This window comes from Molothrus ater, chromosome 7, assembly GCF_012460135.2.
Source record: "Molothrus ater isolate BHLD 08-10-18 breed brown headed cowbird chromosome 7, BPBGC_Mater_1.1, whole genome shotgun sequence".
Taxonomy (NCBI): domain Eukaryota; kingdom Metazoa; phylum Chordata; class Aves; order Passeriformes; family Icteridae; genus Molothrus; species Molothrus ater.
Window position 1 is genome coordinate 22873913 of NC_050484.2, and position 18479 is coordinate 22892391.

General features: G+C 39.3%; 1 protein-coding gene across 2 annotated transcripts in view; it reads left to right on the forward strand.

Annotated features, from left to right (window-relative positions):
* Positions 1-18479, forward strand: part of USP37 (ubiquitin specific peptidase 37) — a 34856-nt gene that overhangs the window by 9597 nt on the left and 6780 nt on the right. For both annotated transcript variants that reach the window (XM_036386719.1, XM_036386720.1), the window contains exons 9-20: positions 675-836; positions 1366-1497; positions 3261-3384; positions 3632-3837; positions 4585-4702; positions 5916-5995; positions 6525-6689; positions 8158-8223; positions 9156-9306; positions 13075-13327; positions 15330-15496; positions 17311-17371. In XM_036386719.1, coding sequence (XP_036242612.1) covers positions 675-836; positions 1366-1497; positions 3261-3384; positions 3632-3837; positions 4585-4702; positions 5916-5995; positions 6525-6689; positions 8158-8223; positions 9156-9306; positions 13075-13327; positions 15330-15496; positions 17311-17371 — 1685 coding nt within the window. The remainder of the gene's footprint in view (positions 1-674; positions 837-1365; positions 1498-3260; positions 3385-3631; positions 3838-4584; positions 4703-5915; positions 5996-6524; positions 6690-8157; positions 8224-9155; positions 9307-13074; positions 13328-15329; positions 15497-17310; positions 17372-18479) is intronic.

An 18479-nucleotide genomic window follows, 5' to 3' on the forward strand; every position in this document is an offset into this window, starting at 1 on the left:
TTATAGTTGTTGTGAATAACTAGATAGTTCAAATACTCTATGAACTCTGGAAGTTGTCTGAACTCGTGCTTCATTTTTCCCAAGTAGATAGATAGCATGCAATTCTATATTTTAATGACAGTATTTTAGCAAATAGTAAATCCTGCTGAGCTTGGGGTTCTTATTTGTCAGGTGCTGTGCAGTCAGACTCATGGTCCCTGTCCTAGATAGATGAGATACAAGATCAAGGGAGAAAAGAAGCATTGTCCATGTTTAAATGTTAGGAATTGAGGTCCATAGTTGGTGATTAGGTTACAAGAACAAGAGACTGGAAATTAAGACTCTGGCCCAGATGTGAATTTTAAGCCTATCTTGGGAGTGATCTCATGCTATGTAATTATTCTTCCTCTCATCATAGAGTTTGGGGAATTATTAAATGTTTTAAGACCAAAGACTTGGTTATACTGCATGTACACCAGTGGATATAAGAAGATTTAACCAAGCTAAGAATTTAACACTTCTGGAAAGAAGTGTTCTCTGTCACAGCTCTTTTTCACTGTGATACATTCCAGTTATCTTGTATGGCTTCACCACTCCTTGTCTTCCATGGTGCTGCGATTCCAGTGTCGTGGACTATAGCTCTTTAAGGCAGAACATTACAAATTTTCTGTCTTCTTATGCTTTTATGTTTCTAGGTCTAGTGTATCCAGCCAGACCTCTTCAGCCAAAAGAAGCCTGGGATTCCTTTCTCAGCCTGCCCCTCTTTCTGTTAAAAAAATGAGATCTAATCAAGATTACACAGGATGGAACAAACCCCGAGTGCCCCTTTCCACCCATCCTCAACAACAGTTGCAAGGGTAAATTTAATTTTCTTTATCTAGTGTGCATACTTTGATCATCAGAACATGCACATTCTTGTTGTAATTATTTAATTAAAAAAATAATCCTGAAATTAATGAACACTGAGGGAGGGAACCCTTTTCTTAGTTTGGAGGATATGTATTCCTGAATTCACATCTTGGGAGTTTGAGAGACATAGTAATTTCAGGTAATTAATGTTCCTTTAATGATGATTCATTTTTCTGTCTTTATGTGTGCGTGTATATGTGTGTGTATGGGGGTGTGTATATATATATATATATATATATATATATATGTGCATTTTTTAAAAGTTTGATTGTAGAAATTCGTGGGTGCTTTCCTGATAAATGAGTTTTCAGTTTAGGCTGAAGGGCTGGGGAACAGCTCCAGTAAGATGCTCTGTGGGGAGTGGTTGGGATGAAAATCTTGTGTGTTAGTAGTGCTGTGTTTGACTCTGGCAGCAGGTTTGCACATTGCACATTGACCATTAGACACAAAGTATTCGAATTTTTTTTTTTTTTTCAGGTTTTCAAACTTGGGAAACACCTGCTATATGAATGCCATTCTACAGTCCTTGTTTTCAATTCAGTCTTTTGCTAATGATTTGCTCAAACAGGGTATCCCATGGAAAAAAATTCCACTCAATGCACTTATCAGGTAAAACTCACATTCTGTGAAAGCTGTTTTTCTCCTTTACTGAGAAACTGGTTTTCTAATACTGAAGCATCCTTGTAGAGGGTCATTTGCCTGTATAGATAATAAAAGAAATCCTAGAGCTGTCTGTATTTTGGAGATTTACTTTTGAAATAGGAAATCAGCTCTTAAAACTTATAATATTGAGTTACAGGCATTCTTTTACTGTATTTCTAGTGGCAGAGTGAAATGCTTCCGAAGAAAATGTAAGAAATTGCAAAATAAGTTAGATGCAGAAAAGTTTATTTTAAAAACTTTGCCAGGTAGAGTTTAAGCTGATCACTAACTTCACCTGATATGTGGGGGCTTATGCCTTTTGTTTGGTAGCTGTGGAAAGTGTTCAAGTTTTGCATACTTAATCTTTCTCTAAATTCAGCCATTTGGGGTTTTTATTATATTTTCTCTGATGCACCTCATTTATTTTCTGTCAATAAATAAGATGCAGGATTATCAGAACCACTTGTGTTTCTGTTCCATCAATTTTTAATATCTTTTGAGGTAATTTTCTATTTTTGGTGTGTCATCTTGAACTCTTTCTACACTACTTGGGATCAGAGGTTGTTCCATGTGCCTCTTGAAATGTCCTTTCTCTAATTTTTATAGAAAGACCTCTGAAGGTTGTGCTCCATATACCTAATGGGCAGTGTGTCATCCTGTACAAGTCAGAGTTGATACTCAAAGCATCTACTTTGTCTTCTCTTGGTTTGGCTATACCATCTAACCTGGTGACTGTTTTTCTGGTTGATCAGTGATTGATTATCAACTGTGCTGTGGTTTCCTAACGTGCTTCACAGAGCAGCTGTAGAGGGCCGGGACAGCACATGCTGTTCTTGGAGTTCAGCAGAGTAGCAGAAACTTGTCAAGCTGCAATAAACTGATCAGATTCTTGGGGTTAACTGAGTATGCGTTGTTGGGTTTGGGATGCAAGGGGATTACACAGGTTTTCCCTGTCTTTGGGTTGGGGGTTCTTTGTGTCATGCAATGTGACATCTTCCTATCACCTTCCTATGTGCATCTAGCATGACCAAAACATGTGCTTGCTTGGAATATATTTGGTGTGTATGTCCTGTAGCTCAGAGGCACAAGTAAAGTTAATTTCAAAAGTTCTGTAGCGAAGCTGACAGAAGCACTAGCTTGAACCAAGGAACTCCTCATGGCTCTTTTTGCTACAGCTTTTTCTCTGTTAAAATGTTTTTACTGCTGAAAGATGTAAGGCTTGAAAATGAGTGGAAGTTTAAAAATAAAACATAAATAGAAACCGTTCTGATCATTCAAGTTGAATTTAGTGATTGTGTATTGCTTATTTTGGTACTGTGTGATATCATATTTCCTATCAGTACAAATGTTTTTTAGAAGCATTATGAGGTTTTTTCCTCATTGTAAAAGAGGAGAAATACATTATTAGAGCTTTATAAGGCTTTTTCTCTTTACCTTAAAAGATTGTGGATTGGGTTTTTTTGTTCATTTGAATGCTGTTTGATGATGGCTTCAAATGAGATCTCAAAATACTTGAAATCTGATTAATTAGATGTTAATTAATTAATTAGATGTTAATTAATTAATTAAATGGTTAATTAGATGTGGGATATTTTCATACAGAACCCCTGAACCACTTATCACAGGACAGAAGCTTTTAGGAACTCTTAAAATAAGGTATCATGAGTTCTATTATGTTTCTCTAAAGTTCTGGAAAACCAACCAGTGTTTCATTGCCTTGACTTCTGCAGACGTTTTGCCCATCTGCTTGCTAAAAAAGATGTCTGCAGCCCTGAGGTTAAGAAAGAGCTGCTCAAGAAGGTGAAAAGTGCCATTTCAGCTACTGCAGAGAGATTTTCTGGGTACATGCAGAATGTAAGTATCATTGTCTGGAAACAGTTATGTGCAATTTGTCCAGTGCTTGGACTGTGTTGAACACCTGTCAAGCTTCAGCTGTGTTTGACAGTGACTTTTGGTTGAATGGCAATGATTGTTAGAGCAGAACTGCCTCAGTATTACTGAATGCAGTGAAATGAACATAATTCCCCAGTCTGTGTGTGTTGGAGAAAAATACTGAATGAAGTTATACAAAGCCATTTCATTGCATTTGCCCTGTTTCTAGGATGCACATGAATTCTTGAGCCAGTGTCTGGATCAGCTGAAGGAAGACATGGAAAAGTTAAACAAAACTTGGAAGAGTGAACCAATCCCTAATGAGGATAACTCACCAGGACGTGCTTCTGATGACCTCTCAGCCACCAAAGTTTATACATGTCCCGTTATCAGTAACTTAGAGTTTGAGGTTCAGCATTCTATTATTTGCAAAATGTAAGTGTGCTTGACAGCTTTTTTCACACTTACCTTAAAAGACTAGGAAGTGTTCCCATCTCACAAGACTTCAGCTGCAGTAACCACAACTAAGAACTGTGCTTTATCCAAGGCTAGATATTTAGAAGAATACTCTCTTGTCTACAAATGCTGTGAACTTCGCACCACGCTGGCTGCTGCTGCAGGCCTTCTTTAAACAGTTTCATACCACCTAGTTCTTCATTGCATTTCCACTGGAAAGCCTTTGTGCTTTGCTCTTTGTATACCAGTTGTATGAGAATAGAGAGAAAAGGGGGTTTCAGCCAAGTAATGTTTCCTCTTAGGAAAAGGGCATGCCACATTTTAAATTTGATCTTTCTAAGGGCTTCCAGGAAATGGCATTTTCTTCTGTCTCTACATTCTTGCAGAAAAAGATGTCAACCAATATGTTTGGGCACTCATTGCATGTGACCTCTGCAGCAGATGTATTCAGCTATAGCAATCACTTTGATTTCCTCCATACCTGATCATTTGCCTCTCCAAAGCAATCTGTGCATTTTTGTTCTAACCCTTAAGCAAATGTTTCAACTTCTAAAGCATCAAAAAGAAATTGCAAGTTCCAACTTTGTCCTGAGCATCAAACACTTCCATTTTGATGAGTAAAAATAGGATGAACTGGGAAGTCACTTTACCCTAAACCCATGCAAATGTTTGTTAGTTTCAAGTTTATTTTTTCATCAGACTTGCACAAGCATGTTTCTTTTTTAGGTGTGGTGAAACAGTCACTAAACGAGAACAGTTTAATGACCTCTCCATTGACCTTCCTCGAAGGAAGAAATTCCTTCCTTCCCGATCCATCCAAGACTCTCTTGACCTCTTTTTTCGGGTATGTACTTTGAGGGGGGGTTTTATGCATTGTGGAGTGTGTACAGGTCATGCACCATATGGAAATTCTGATTGTACAGCTGATTATTAGTTTCTATGACAGTGGTTTGCAGGCATGTGAAATAACATTGAACTTTTTTGAGGTTTGTCCATTAACAGCATATGGAAGTTTATATTGTAAAATGCTGTGCAGAAATTAACTGATGTAAAATAGGTAAACTTCCCAATTTTGTGATGAAAGAGTTGAGGTGTAAACAAATACAGAGAGAAGGGAGGCTGTCACATTGGGATAATCACTCAGGAAGTGCTACCTCTCCTGGGCTAGGATGCTTCAACAGCTTGTGTACAAGCCTTAATTAGCATGAAGGAAAAAAGTCATGCAGGTACAATAATTAAAAAAAAAATAGCTGTAATATGTGGATGGTTGCTTTCTAAGTAGAGCTCCAAGGTGAAGCTTCTGAAAGCTGAAAATGAACTGTATGTCTGTGAATTGGTGTTGTATTTTGTCATATCTTCAAGCAAACTTTTTTTTTCCTCTCTGTATAGATAGTACTTTCAACAGAGAGAATAGCTGACGTGCTTTTTCTTCTAAAATGTAGTGGAGGTCTTAGGACTTAAACACTAAAATTTTAATGTAATTTGACTTCACTTAAGGTGAAGCACTGTAGGAATATTTGATGGGCAGGTTATGTAATTTCAGGAAAGAATGCTTCCCTTTTGATGTCTGTCCACACCTCTACTCTCATGTAGCATATCCTTGGTAAGTTTAGATGAGGATACCTTTTGAGGAACACAGCAGAGGTTTTGAACAAGAGAGAGAAATTATGGCACCACATCCACTGAAGATTATTAGGGGAAAAAAGAAACAAACCAACAAACAAGTCCTGTGTATGGGAGAGAAAACTGATAACCTCACAAGATAGTCTCCTCCCTTTGGAAGCTATTTTGTGTCATAATGGTGGCTAATTCTCTGGTCTCCAGTAGACTTGCAAGAAGAATTCCACCTGTGTTAGTGGATATGATGTGAAATTTTATGGTCTGCTGCCTATCCTCCTATTAAATGTCCTCTTACTGCTTCAACTTGAAGGTGATTATAATTTTAAGTGGTTACTGCTGTTTTGAAGAGTTTGTGTAACAGATGTGATGTATTTTTGGTTGGGATCTCTTTGATTTCTCTTTTGTTCCACAAGTAATTTCTCTGCTCCCTTAAACAGGCAGAGGAGATTGAGTATTCCTGTGAGAAGTGCAATGGAAAGTCTGCTGTTGTCACACACAAGTTCAACAGGCTTCCCAGGTAAATGCTGACACCTGTTCCTCTCCTTCCTGGAAGCATGTTACAGAAGTGCAAGCAAAAATCCCTTGAAGAGTAAAGCTGGGAAAATGAGCAGGACAGCATGTACAGTAGTCAGTGAGAAAGAGGTGCACCTGCAGTCAGTGTTCATGCTGTTCTTCAGTTTCACTCTGTAGAAGCCCTTGGAAACCCTCAGCAGTACTTGTTTCTTCCTCCCTATCACTACACAAGGAGGACTAAGTTCTAAGTTTTCCCCTTCCCCTTTTCTTGGGATTGCTGGGATGTGAAGGAAGCAGATACAGAAAATATATTTTGGAATTTCAATATTGTACAAGTTAAGTGATGAACAGAGGGGGTGTAATTACCTGTGTCTTGCAGATAAGGGATGGTCAGCATTTGCCTACCACCCCAAAGTGATAATCTGGTTTGGTCAGGTGAATGCCTTTGGAAAAAAGGCTTACTTGGATTTTGAATAGGTTTTCTATGACTTCTGTCTTGAGATGAACATTTGTCCTTCTCTTATCTCTCTCAGGGTCCTGATTCTTCATCTGAAACGATACAGCTTCAATGTAGCATTGTCTCTCAATCATAAAGTGGGGCAGCAGGTGGTTATTCCCAGATACTTAACCCTGCTTTCCCACTGCACAGAAAGCACCAGGCTGCCACTGACGCTGGGATGGAGCGTCCATTCTGCCATGTAAGTGTGCGGCTTTGGTCCCTGCTCTGTTAAATCATGTTTGTCACAAGGTAGGCACTTCTCAGATCTCCTCTAGAGGATGTCTGAGCAAGGAAGCATTACAATTATGCAGCTTCAGATGTGTGCTGCTGGTTTGTAATGCTGCTGTCATAGGAACATGTTTGGAAAGGAAGCATGTTAGAAGCAGTAGGAAGAGATAGTTAGCATTATCTAGGGAATATTTGGTAAGATAATATTCTTCACTGTCCTTGAAAATAACTTTATATTCTTTCTAAGAACACTTCTGTTAGTAATTTTTAAAATGTAGGCCTCTCAGTCCAAAGTAATCTAGATTACCTTTCCCTTCAGAGCACTCTAACTCTGCTTAGAAGACAAAACATCCTACCCTTTTCTGCTAATTTCCACTTGAGCCTCTTGTGCTGTTGTTATTCATTTTTCATTGTCTTTCCTGTGCCACTGTAGTATCTGAGCACTTTGCATGCTGAAAATACTCTCTTCTTCTCTCTGAGACTGTTACTTCTGTACAGCTGCCTGACCTGAGACACAGAGATAAAATGTGGCAGTTGTCACATAGGAAGCATGTGGCAGAATGAGGAACAAGAAACCCTTAGGTCTCTTGTGGCCTCTGCTGAGTGACATAGCCAGGGTATCCATAGTGAGCTAGGACACATCTGGTGCATATGTTCAGCAGTGTGGCAGGTGTTTTGCCAAATGTTTAATGGTGGTTTGAGATGTAAGTGGATGTTTCCCATGAGTTTGTTTTAACAGTAGAAATCTCAAACACAACAAACAGTTTACGCTAACCAGAGCAGCAATACTTGAAAATAGGTTGGAAATAGCTTTCCAATGTTTGGAGTTTTTTTAAGTCGTGGAAACCATTGTGATTGACCAGGGAGCGGAAGGGGAACTAGGGCTGGAGAGAAGCAGCCCTGGTTTAGGGGGAAGATTAGAAAAGATTTCTGGAGTGGCTACCATCTGTTTGATAGATGTGTAGTGATAGTGATGGACTTTGAGGAGCCCATGAAAGGATTAAATGGAGCAGGAAGTTGGTTCAGAGGAATCTGGGTACGGCAGGAGAAATTAAGATGTGGGATATGTCAGAAAACCGGCTGATCCAGACAACAGCAGGAGACTGTGGTTTGGGAGCAGGAACTCAAGTGTTGGTGGGAATAAAATATAAAGGAATGAGTTGTCTTGACATGGGAGCCAAGAGCCTTTAATTTGTGAGCTGGTCCCTGAGGGTGCATCGCCAAGAAGTGAATCAAGTTTAAAGGATTATACATGGTTTTGAACAACTGTTGTTTATTTATAGTGTGATGAAGTTATTACTGTAAATCTAAGCAATTAGCAAGTACATAATGGTATTCTGCTTGTTCTTTTGGTCATGGATTTGCATGCATAGCAGACAAGTAAACTTATTTTTTAAAGACTGTAAGTACTGCAATAAATTATTTTGCTCTTTTAATAGTTCCCGTCCATTGAAAGCCTCCCAGGTGGTGAATTCCTGTACTGTAAGCACTTCCACACCTTGTAGGTGAGTTATAGCTCTGGAATGTCCATGTCCAATGGCCTGGGGTTTTGTGGCCTAGGTTCCAAGGCATTTTTAGATTTTCTACTTTTTTCTGGGTTTTATGTTGTAAATTATTTCAGCTACTGTGTTTTTTCATATCTGAGTTTTATTGGTATTACATGAATATAGCTGAAATTAACATCAGTGGTGCAATTTGCCTTGTTTAAGAAGCAAAATTATTTCTACTTCTGCAATCTAGCTCTTTGTTCTGACTCTATGGAGCCAAAATGGGTGTTTTAGGAGCAGGTGGTTGATTCCTTAAGTTTATTTGCAAATATGAGACGGCCAATTTTTGATACTGTGAAAAATGTGATATCACATTGGATGGTTTTGCATTGAGAGATGCCCAAAGACCAGATTTACTAATAAAACAGAAATTGTGACTTTCCCAGACTCCTTTGTCTTCTGTTCTAAAGAAGCAAGAATTTATCTTAATGGAATTTTGCAAACAGCAAAATGAAAAATTGGTGCATTTTTGTACTTCTTATATCTGGATAATGTTGTGACAAGCCCTATGTCCAACTTAAAAAACTCAAGTCAAATGATTTATGCCAAATTCTATGTGTTAATGTGGCCTTGTCTCAAATTACTTCAGTCTGGGATTGCAAGGTAATAAAGTACAGCGTCCTTTGCCATAAAAGGAAGAGCCACACACTTAGTTACTTTTAACTTTGTAAGCTGTTACTGCAGGCTTCAAGTAAACATGTCAGTTAACCCAACAGAAAAAAGCTTTTCTGAAAACCTTGACTGTTATATTAATAAATTGTCATTGTCCATTGTTGCAGTTTGTTCCCCAGTTGAACAGTGTGAAAGCAGTGTTTCAACAGTTACTTTGAGACATGTTTGTATGATGCTACAATGCTGTGAAGTTCTATAGCCATGTTTTTAATTTACAGAAAATACACTTTCAAGTCTAAGAGCTCTGCAGCACTCTATGTAGATTCTGACAGCGATGATGAGCCATTGAAACGCTCTGTTGCCCATAGCCAAAGGTTGTGTAACATACAGAGTAGAGACCAGCAACAACTGCAAGATGAGCCAGAAAAGGTAAGGGAAAAACCCACAAACTTTCATGTACTAGATCCTGTATGTGCTCACGTCTGCTATGTGCTTTTTTTAGCATAAACTGAGTGACATTGATGTCAGATGAGGTTTTTTTCCTCCTAATTAGCACTGCAGTGCTGGAAGGGAGTGCTTTGCTAATTGACCTCTCTATACAGTTGTCTTGGGTTCCCACTGGGAACAGGAGTAATTGCATTGCAATTGAACTTGAGTTTTCAGGTTATGGATACCAGCTGCTTAGCAGTTTGGTCAGTCCTTTGGGTAACTTCCACTAATAAGTTCCTGGGCTGAAGTATAATGTGCTGTCAAATAATAAAAGTATGCAGTAAAACCCTTGATGAAATTAGATCCAGTACAAGTTGGATGAAGCAAAATATTCAGTTGAGAGAATTTCTTGCACATCCAATCCATGTCCCCTTTCAAGTGTGGCTTTTCAATGTTTTTGGAATCTGAAGCTAACAGTCTTTGTAGGCGGACACAGAAGTGTGAAGAGACCAAGTTCACTGGTGTAATGGCACAGTTAATTTCAAATTGCCTTTGAGCTTTTCCTTGTGACTAGTGTTAATGCTGCCAAGATGCTTTTTTTGCCTGTCAGGCCAGTGTATTAGCAGGTAGATGAGTTGTGTGGGAAGAAATGATGACCCAGAAGGGAATAGCAGCAGCTTAGAGGATTGTCTTGCAGTACCACTTTCTTCTGTTGAGAGTGCTGCAGGCCTAGTGCATAGGACAAGTTTCCTGCATCTGCTTCTGTAAAGCTTTTGCTTCACTAAAGTTTTTGACAATGCTCATAAAGGGTTATTTTAATCAAGGAGAGACTTGCGGCCTTGATTATGATATTAAGGGACAGGTGTAAATGTGGATGAATAGCAGTAGTAACAAGAGGAAGATAGCTACAGTTTTTGATCTGATGGGAAAATCAAACCAGGGGAGGATCCTGACCCAGTTTTTAATAAATGACAGATACTGAGTATTAAATTTTTAGAAGATCCAGAGCTAGGAAGAGCTGCCAGTTTGATAAAGCTCAGAACTACAGATAAGAATGATCTTTACAAATCTGAGAAACTGCATAAAAATAGGAGAGGTTGTTCAGTAGGAACGGGCTAAAGGTGCTAATCTTACCAGGATTAATTGACTATAAATGTGGGATAGGAACAGCTGGGAAAACAGTGGGCCTTCAGAAAGGTCACGAAAGGTGAAAATCTCAAGGTCAGGCAGGTTGAAAGAACAAGTATCTAGACAGAACCATAGCCTACATACACATTGTATGAAGTAACCCTCCTTTTTTCCTCAGAATTGAGCTTTAGCTGGAGTTCTGTATCCATCTTAAGGCTCTGGACTGAAAAGTTATAGATTAACCGGAGAGGGGCCACAGGAGAGGAACATGAATGGTCAGAGGTCTAGAAAGGAAGATTTTGAGAGAGAAAGAGCCAGGCAAGTGGTCTTCAGTTTGGTCTTTAGTTCAAAGAAAAATGTAAGCAAGGCTTGTGTCATCAAGGAAGGGGAAGAAGTTAATAGAAACACTTGAGGTGATTCCTGTGCCTGTGGTGGATAGAACAAGAAGTAATAGACTAAATTGCAGACAGTAATTTTTAGATTAAATATTAGGGAACACTTCCTGATGGTCAGGATATGTAGGGATGGAATGGATTGCTGTGGGAAAACACTGAAAACCCTTTGCTGAAGGTCTTGTGTCTGCTGTTCTTCATGACATATCTATGCCTGGCTGCAGCTGGAGGAAGGAAACAAGCTTGTCTTTGAAGTCCCTGTTATGTACCTTTCAGAAAAGGTATTTCAAACTGTCCTAACTTCCTGGAGTTTTGTTTGTGGGGAAGAGTAGGTAGTTTCTACTGCACAATCCCTGTAAGTGCAGAAATTGTGGGAATAAAGCATACTAATTTGAATAACAAATTAGTTACAGGCTTTACAGCCTGTTGTGGGAACGAGACACTGGTGGTGATGATTCCACATAAATTATTTTATTCTGTGGCCATGCATATTGGCCACTTCTCAACCACAGGCCTGGCCATCCGTGTGTTACCATTAACCAGGTTCTCTGACCACCTCAGTGTTGTCTTGGGAGACCTGCTCCTGGTTTTTGGAAGTGACAGTACTGTTGCTGCACCATTTCTCTTGGTATGATTCTCAAAAGAGCTGTGGATGGGGTTGCATTAAGGGCTTGGTGGTCACTTTGTCTGGCAAGTGCATCCCTTGCCAGGCACTCCTTGCAAAATGTCCCTGCTGTGTGGGAGAACAGCTGGAATAGCATATGTATATGGCTATGGATGGTAGGGACAAACAGCAGTTGTCCAGCTAAACAGGGCACAGATGCAATTCCTGTGATCTCTGATTCTGCAGATGAAGTAGTATTTGAAGGACTTCTTAAAAATGCTTACTTAAAGCAGCCTGTCTCAGAGCCTAAGCTATTTAAAATCTATGCAAATAATGTCTAGTAGAAGAGTTGTATTCAAATAATGCACAGATGCTGCCAAGTCTTTAAAGTCCATCCACTGAATTAGTGGTAGTTGTTGGCAGAGATCCTGGAACTAGGACTTGCTGAAGAGCTAAACCAGTTTTGATGTTGGTAGCCTACAGGTGCAGAGAGAGAAATCAGAAAGCTTAGAAAGGTATTCTGCTTTACTTATCCAGTGCATAAATACCTGTGAGGAGAAAGGTTTAAATTTGGCACCCCTAATTCTTGGAGGGCAACAGGTCTAGAATAAGCAGTTTAGTTAGCTAATTCATTTACTAATCTTGTTTGATAAGGCAGTTTTAATACTGAAATGCTTGCTGTATTTGAGTAAAAAGCAGCAGTAAAAATGTAATTTTGTTCATTTCAACAAAGTTCTGGGATTCATCCTAATGCAGTTTGCAGTAAGATCTGGATAAGTACATTTTAATAGAAACTATCTTACCCCATTTTAACATAATACAGGAAAAGAAATTCTAAGCATATGATAAATAGTGTAATTGTGTAAACATGCATACATGGAGGTTAACCTCCTGATTAACAGTTAATATTAAAATGATTGAAATTACTATATTATTTGCAAATTATGGTGGTGTAGGAGTTGATGAGCATCAGCTTTAGGAAAATGAACTATAAAAAGGAAAATTGAGATTAAGACTAAGGTGTTTTTTCTTTCTTCCAAATGAAAGTCATTCTGTTCTCCTTGGGAAAGAATAATTCCCCTTTTCCCTCTTTACTGTTGTCTTACTTGGTTTGCAACTCCTGCACTCCTTCCTCTACTCACATCACGGTTTCATATGGCAAATCTGCAGCACAAAACCTAATTTTAATTGCTCTTCATACCAGCTCAATTTTAGTTTCTGTTCATCTATCCCTATATTTGAGTTCAGTTACTCTCATGTTGCTGCTTCGTCCTTTGTTAACAAACTTGCAGTTTCCCTGCTTATATCTCAGCGTTGACTTGCCAAGGGCTTGAGAATTCATCAGAACGTAAAGGGGAAACATGTTTTGAAGGAAAGGAAGGAGGAGTTAAGAATTATCTTGTGTATGTTAGTCCATAAGGCCTGTAAAAACTGGTTGTAGTGTATGCTTAAATATTTTTCTGTGGAGTAAGTGTAGCTATAAAGGTTGTCTCTCCCTTGAGTCTCATATAACTATGTTGAATGTTGACAGTGCCAAGCTCTCACCTCCCTGGGGTTAATAAAAATAAATCTCCACGGAAATGTAAAACTGATGTTACATACCTGTTTATTCAAGCACTTAATCATAACTCCATTCATCTCTAGGGTTCAAAAAGAAGTAAAATGGAGGGTGATAAACCCGAGCTGGGTAATGCTGGTTTTGATGGGATGAGCGAAGATGAGCTCCTAGCAGCTGTCTTAGAGATTAGCAAAAGGGAAGCTTCTCTGTCTCTGAGCCATGATGAAGATAAGCCCACAAGCAGCCCAGACACTGGTTTTGGAGATGATGAAATTCAGGAATTGCCAGAAAACCTGGAATCTATGGAGATGGAGAAACCCAAAACAGTATTAGACTCAGGTAAGGCAAAGCAACCATCTTAACTGGACTCAAGTGGGCTAAAGCAGGTTACTGATAACATCAGGTTGGTAATGGCTGGTGCCATTACCAGGACCTAGATGCAAGTGCACTGCTGAAACTGTGACTTGCTCAGAGTTTTAAGAACTTAAACTTTGTAATTTCCCTATGTATAAAGCATTTAATTCATCAAACTGTGAAAATGTATTTTCTTGTAAGTCTGTCACCTCCATGATTCAAAATTAATTTCCTTTTTGTTTTTCCTCTCTTGATTAACACATGCTTCCACAGGTTCCTCTGCCAGACAATTCAATTTCCTAATATTTGGCCATGTCTAGAACTGACTGTTCCATGAGCAGAAAGTATTTTCATTTCTGTAGGTGTTGCAGCCTGGGTAGCACTGTAGCAATGTTCTCATGGCATAAGACTAAAATGCTTTCTTAAATGCAGCTATTTTGTCACTAATTTCCAATGAATTTAACTATATCTCTGTATTTTTTTCTAAAGCTTTTTATGTGAGAGTAGACTTAAGCTTAAGACACTCAAGCGAATTGTGGCCTCTGACAGAGAGGCATGTTTAAGTACAAGGAGGAGCCTGGGTGTTCTCAGTGTGGGAAAATTGAGTCTTCCTTTAGCCAGCTGAAGGAAATAGAAGTGGTTTATCATTTATTGTATGCTGCATGCTTTCCATCAGGTTTTTAGTTGCAGTAGCATGGAAAAAGAGACCAACAATGTGCTTGTATCCTCTAAGAGCCAGGAGGACACGAGCACATTTTTTTCATTAATTAACAACAGAATATCTCCCCTCTGTTACCAAAAATGACTCTTATTTCAATGGACAGCTCTTGACAGCCTTGATGGTGGAAGGCTGTAAGAATAATATTATGTATGTGATCATCCTGCTTCATGCCCTCCTTTTTATACAGCAATGTTGCTTATGGTGGTGTGAAATAGAGTTGTGATAGAATATGGCCATATAAACGTATTTCTGTCCATGTTTTCTTTGGAAAGTACAATGTAATTATTTGAAGGCTTTTTTGTGACTCTTAAGCAAAAAGTATGTGTTTAATATAAGTTCTGTATTTCTTCTTATACTGGAAGTTTTCAAAGCTCATGTAATATATTCTGGGGTTTTTTTCATCTTGAAAGGATTAGACTGATGGATTATGGTTCTGGTGCTGTTGGTCTTGTGTTTAAGGGTTCACAGATACTGAGACTGCCTTGTATTATCCTTGTTAATCACTAATCAGCAGATGTTGAAGTCTGCACAGGATAAAACCATGAAGTTTCACATGCTGCTGCCTGATAGCTGTTAGAGCAGATGTTGCACTTTCTTAGTTGCAAGCAAGAATCAAAGTGTCCTGCATCTGCAGGAGTGTATGCAGCAGCTGAATGAATGTTCATTTCAGATGTTCTGTAAAGCACTTCTGCCCTCGTGTTTGCTTCAAGGGTGAACTAAAAAGTTACCATCTTCATGCACCTTTTAAAGCTGTGCATAGTGCTCACAAGATTGAGGCTCTTAGCTGAAGCAAAAGGAAGCACATTTAAACAGTGCTTGAGATTTGTGCTTTTTTTTTCATCTTGCATTTGGTTTGTTTTTTATTGTGGCTTCATCTGTAGTACTCTGAGGTATAATATGCAATGCAAATTTTTATAATCCATGCTTTCTTACAGAGAAATTCAGGTTCATGGCTGGAGAAACCTAGTGGTGTGTGGCTTCTGTAGTTAAACTTGCTGCTTCTGAGTGAACATAAAAGGCTAAGAAGGGAACAGGTTCAGGGATTAATCAAATGGTTCATTGTGCACCAGTTAAAATGAGTATGATATTGCACTTTGGCACTTTGGAACTTTTTCCATTTGACTCTTGTGTGGGTGTTTTATGGTGGGTGAGCTCCCTGTCAATAGATGTCACTATGCTGCAAGGATTGTGGTGATTTAAAGAGGACTTAGCTGGTAACAAGCAGAAGACTCAGAAAAGTATAAACTGTACTTTGTGATTCCTCAGGTCCTGCCAATTTCACTGAGATAACTAAAGATTTTGATGAGAATAAGGAAAACAAAACTCCAGAAGGCTCCCAAGGGGAGGTTGACTGGCTGCAGCAGTACGATATGGAGAGAGAGAGGGAAGAACAAGAACTCCAGCAGGCACTGGCTCAAAGCCTTCAAGAGCAAGTAAGAAATAGTTTGCTTTCTTAAGCTGTCTTCCCTAACACTGGTTACCTGAAAGCTAAAGGAAAAGCTTGCATTCAGGCAGTAACTGCAAAGGAATTATTCTGCTTTTTTTTGACATAACCAGATGGAAAAATTTTTGAGTTTCTTCTAGCTCCAGTGTCAGTAGAGTGATGACACTGGATACATCTGGGCACATTTTGAATGTGCTTTGAAACCTGTGCATCACATCACAGACTCACAGATTTCTCAGAGCTCCCTCTGCACTTTTGTGCACTCATTTGTCACATTATATTAAAAACCATGATAACCTCAACTAAACTCTTCCTCTCTGACATCAAGATCCCAGCCCACCTTTAGCTTCTCTGACAGTTTCTTGCAGTGTGTCATGTCAAGACTTAGTGAAAGAGGCAGGTTTCAAAGCCAAGGCTAAGATTGGCCATGTCAGGTCAGGCTAAAGATGTGTCTGTCCTAGGTGTGTTTCTGGTGCTAGAGAGCAGGGGATGCTTGGTGAAGAATGTAGGAACTGAGCATTTATGTGATCCTTCCCTATTAGTAAAGTGGAAAAAAGATTCCAAATAATTTAGTTGAAAACAAGTCCTTTAAATTAGGCTTGGAAAGAATGGGTTTCTTGAGTTGTGTGCTCACTATCTGTATTCCACTTGAATTGCAGGACCTGTAACTGATTTCTACAAGTTTAACCAAGCAGCAGAGAATAAAGCAAACACTTAGCCAGGTCTTCCGTTAAACAGGTGCCCTTGTCTGCTCTCTATTAATACCAAAGCTGTCATGGTTTTCCTTATGAGATCTGATGTTTCCATGGCTCTTGGATTTTGTTCTCTCCCATTACTCATTATGAGGTGCTGGTATGTTCCATGCCAGATGTAGCTTTGATTCATCAATGCCGAGTAGTTTAACAAAGATTCCCAAATTCTTTAGAAATAGTGAGATAAAAGACCTCATGCTAATAATGTAAAACTGCCCTTTGAGTGTGTTTCTGCTACAGTTCTGAAGCAAAAATCTGCTATTCTAATGATTTGGGCATGGAAATGCGGTAGCTGTGGTTATCTTGATTTGAAATACATAGTTGGGGTGCTGCATTCAGGTGTGCTGAAAGCACTCAAACCCTAAATTAAGAAGCCAGCTCATTAAATATTATTGAGTGGCTTGCCATAGCTCTGGGCTTTCAAGAGTAGTGGGAGGAATAGGGGCATGATATTATCCAAACATTTGACGTGTTTGTTGACTTGAGGCTTCTTTGCTGCTTGGTCATGGTAATATTTTTAATACCTGGTTGTTTAGTGATGTCTTTTTGCATCCTGCCTTTGTGGATTGCACCTGTTAGATACAACCACTGGCTCCACTTTCAAATGGCTTAAAAATAGCAAAATCTGTCAGGATTTAATGACTGTGTCCTCAGCTGGCTTTGGTCAGAAGCAGACTAAATTTTGCTGAAGTGTGAGGAGCTTTGTGTGTAAGTGACAGCTTTTTTGAGCACAGGGTTACAAATTCATTCAGATGCTTTTCAAATTAATGATCCAGGGAAAGCATTTGGTGTTACTGGAGACTCGCTCTGCTGCATACCAAACTTCAGGAGCTTTGACAAGCCTTAATGAAGGTTTGTCCCAGGTTCTGTTGCACGGGAACATTGGACTCTCAGTGGTTGCAAACATTCCTTCACACAGAACCTTTAATTTACAATGTCAGGTTTGTTGTAGAAACCAGAGCAGCACAGTTTCAATGGAAAAAAAGAGCACCACAAGAATTTTAAACAGTGAAATGTCTCAATGAGCTAAGTTTTGTTCTCTCCCCATTAGGAGGCACGAGAACAGAAAGAGGATGATGACCTCAAACGAGCCACGGAATTAAGTCTACAAGGTGAAACTTATTTAAGTTCTTCCAGTATGTTGCTTTTGAGAGAAAATTGATATGTGTGTATGAGTGCAGCTCCTGCCTGTCAGTAAGACAGCTGGGATTCATGTTCTTTTGGTGTGTGCTTTGTTGTGTTTGGCGCTCGAGGTCAGTTTTTCTTGTTCTTGGTTGTGAAAGCAAATGCCAGGAAAAACTTAAGCTGAAAAATTACTTACTTCAGTCTCTTTAGTTTTTAGTTAGATATAGAGATATATAGAGAGATATGTGTAATATATTATAAGCAACACATATAATACACATTAATGCATAATATTAATTTAGAGAAAGCACAGTGGATCTTGAAACTTTGCATTCCCAGCAAAGCCAGCATGCTAATGGCCCTAGTCAGAACATAAGGATTATTTGTTACTTGCATTGCTATTTTAGGGCTGATTAATAAATGCCCTAGCCCTGCCTGGAAAAATGAATCAGTGCTGTTTCTGTCAGATATGGGATTGGAGGAGGATAGACCTCACTGCAAGGTATAGCTCTTGGGGGTGAAGAAAGAAACCCAAAATGTGCTATCTGTCTCCTCCAAGTCCAGACAGTGCTGTAGGCCTCCTCAGGCACTGTAACATTTGTGCGAGGCTGGGATGCAAGTCATTTCATACAATCTGGCAGAGCAAAGCATAACTGAGAGAAAATTCCTGCTCCAAAGAGGGAGAGGGAGGGATTATAAAGTATTGTGTTAAGATACTTGTAGTTGCTCAAGGCCTTTCAAAGGCCCTCAGTTGTTGCTGGATAAACCTGTGGCAGTTCCTAAAGAGGAGTTGAATGCTGCTTAGGCACCCCTCACCCTGAGCTCTGACAAAGTGACCAGTCCTTCTTGAGTTTTCCTTGATTGATATCCAGGAAGAATTCAAGGCTAGAGATCTTTCATCCCCTTGATTTGCAGTTGCTTGGCTTAAACATGAGCATTTCCCTGCTACTGTCTCGTTTGTAAGGCATCAGGAAGCAGCTGTTCAAGGAGATGTACAACATCTTGGATGCAGAGCTGGTCACATTTGTCCTATGAGGGATCCCAGTGATGCCATAAGCAGAGAACCAGTAATCCTCCTGGCACTGTTGGTGCAGT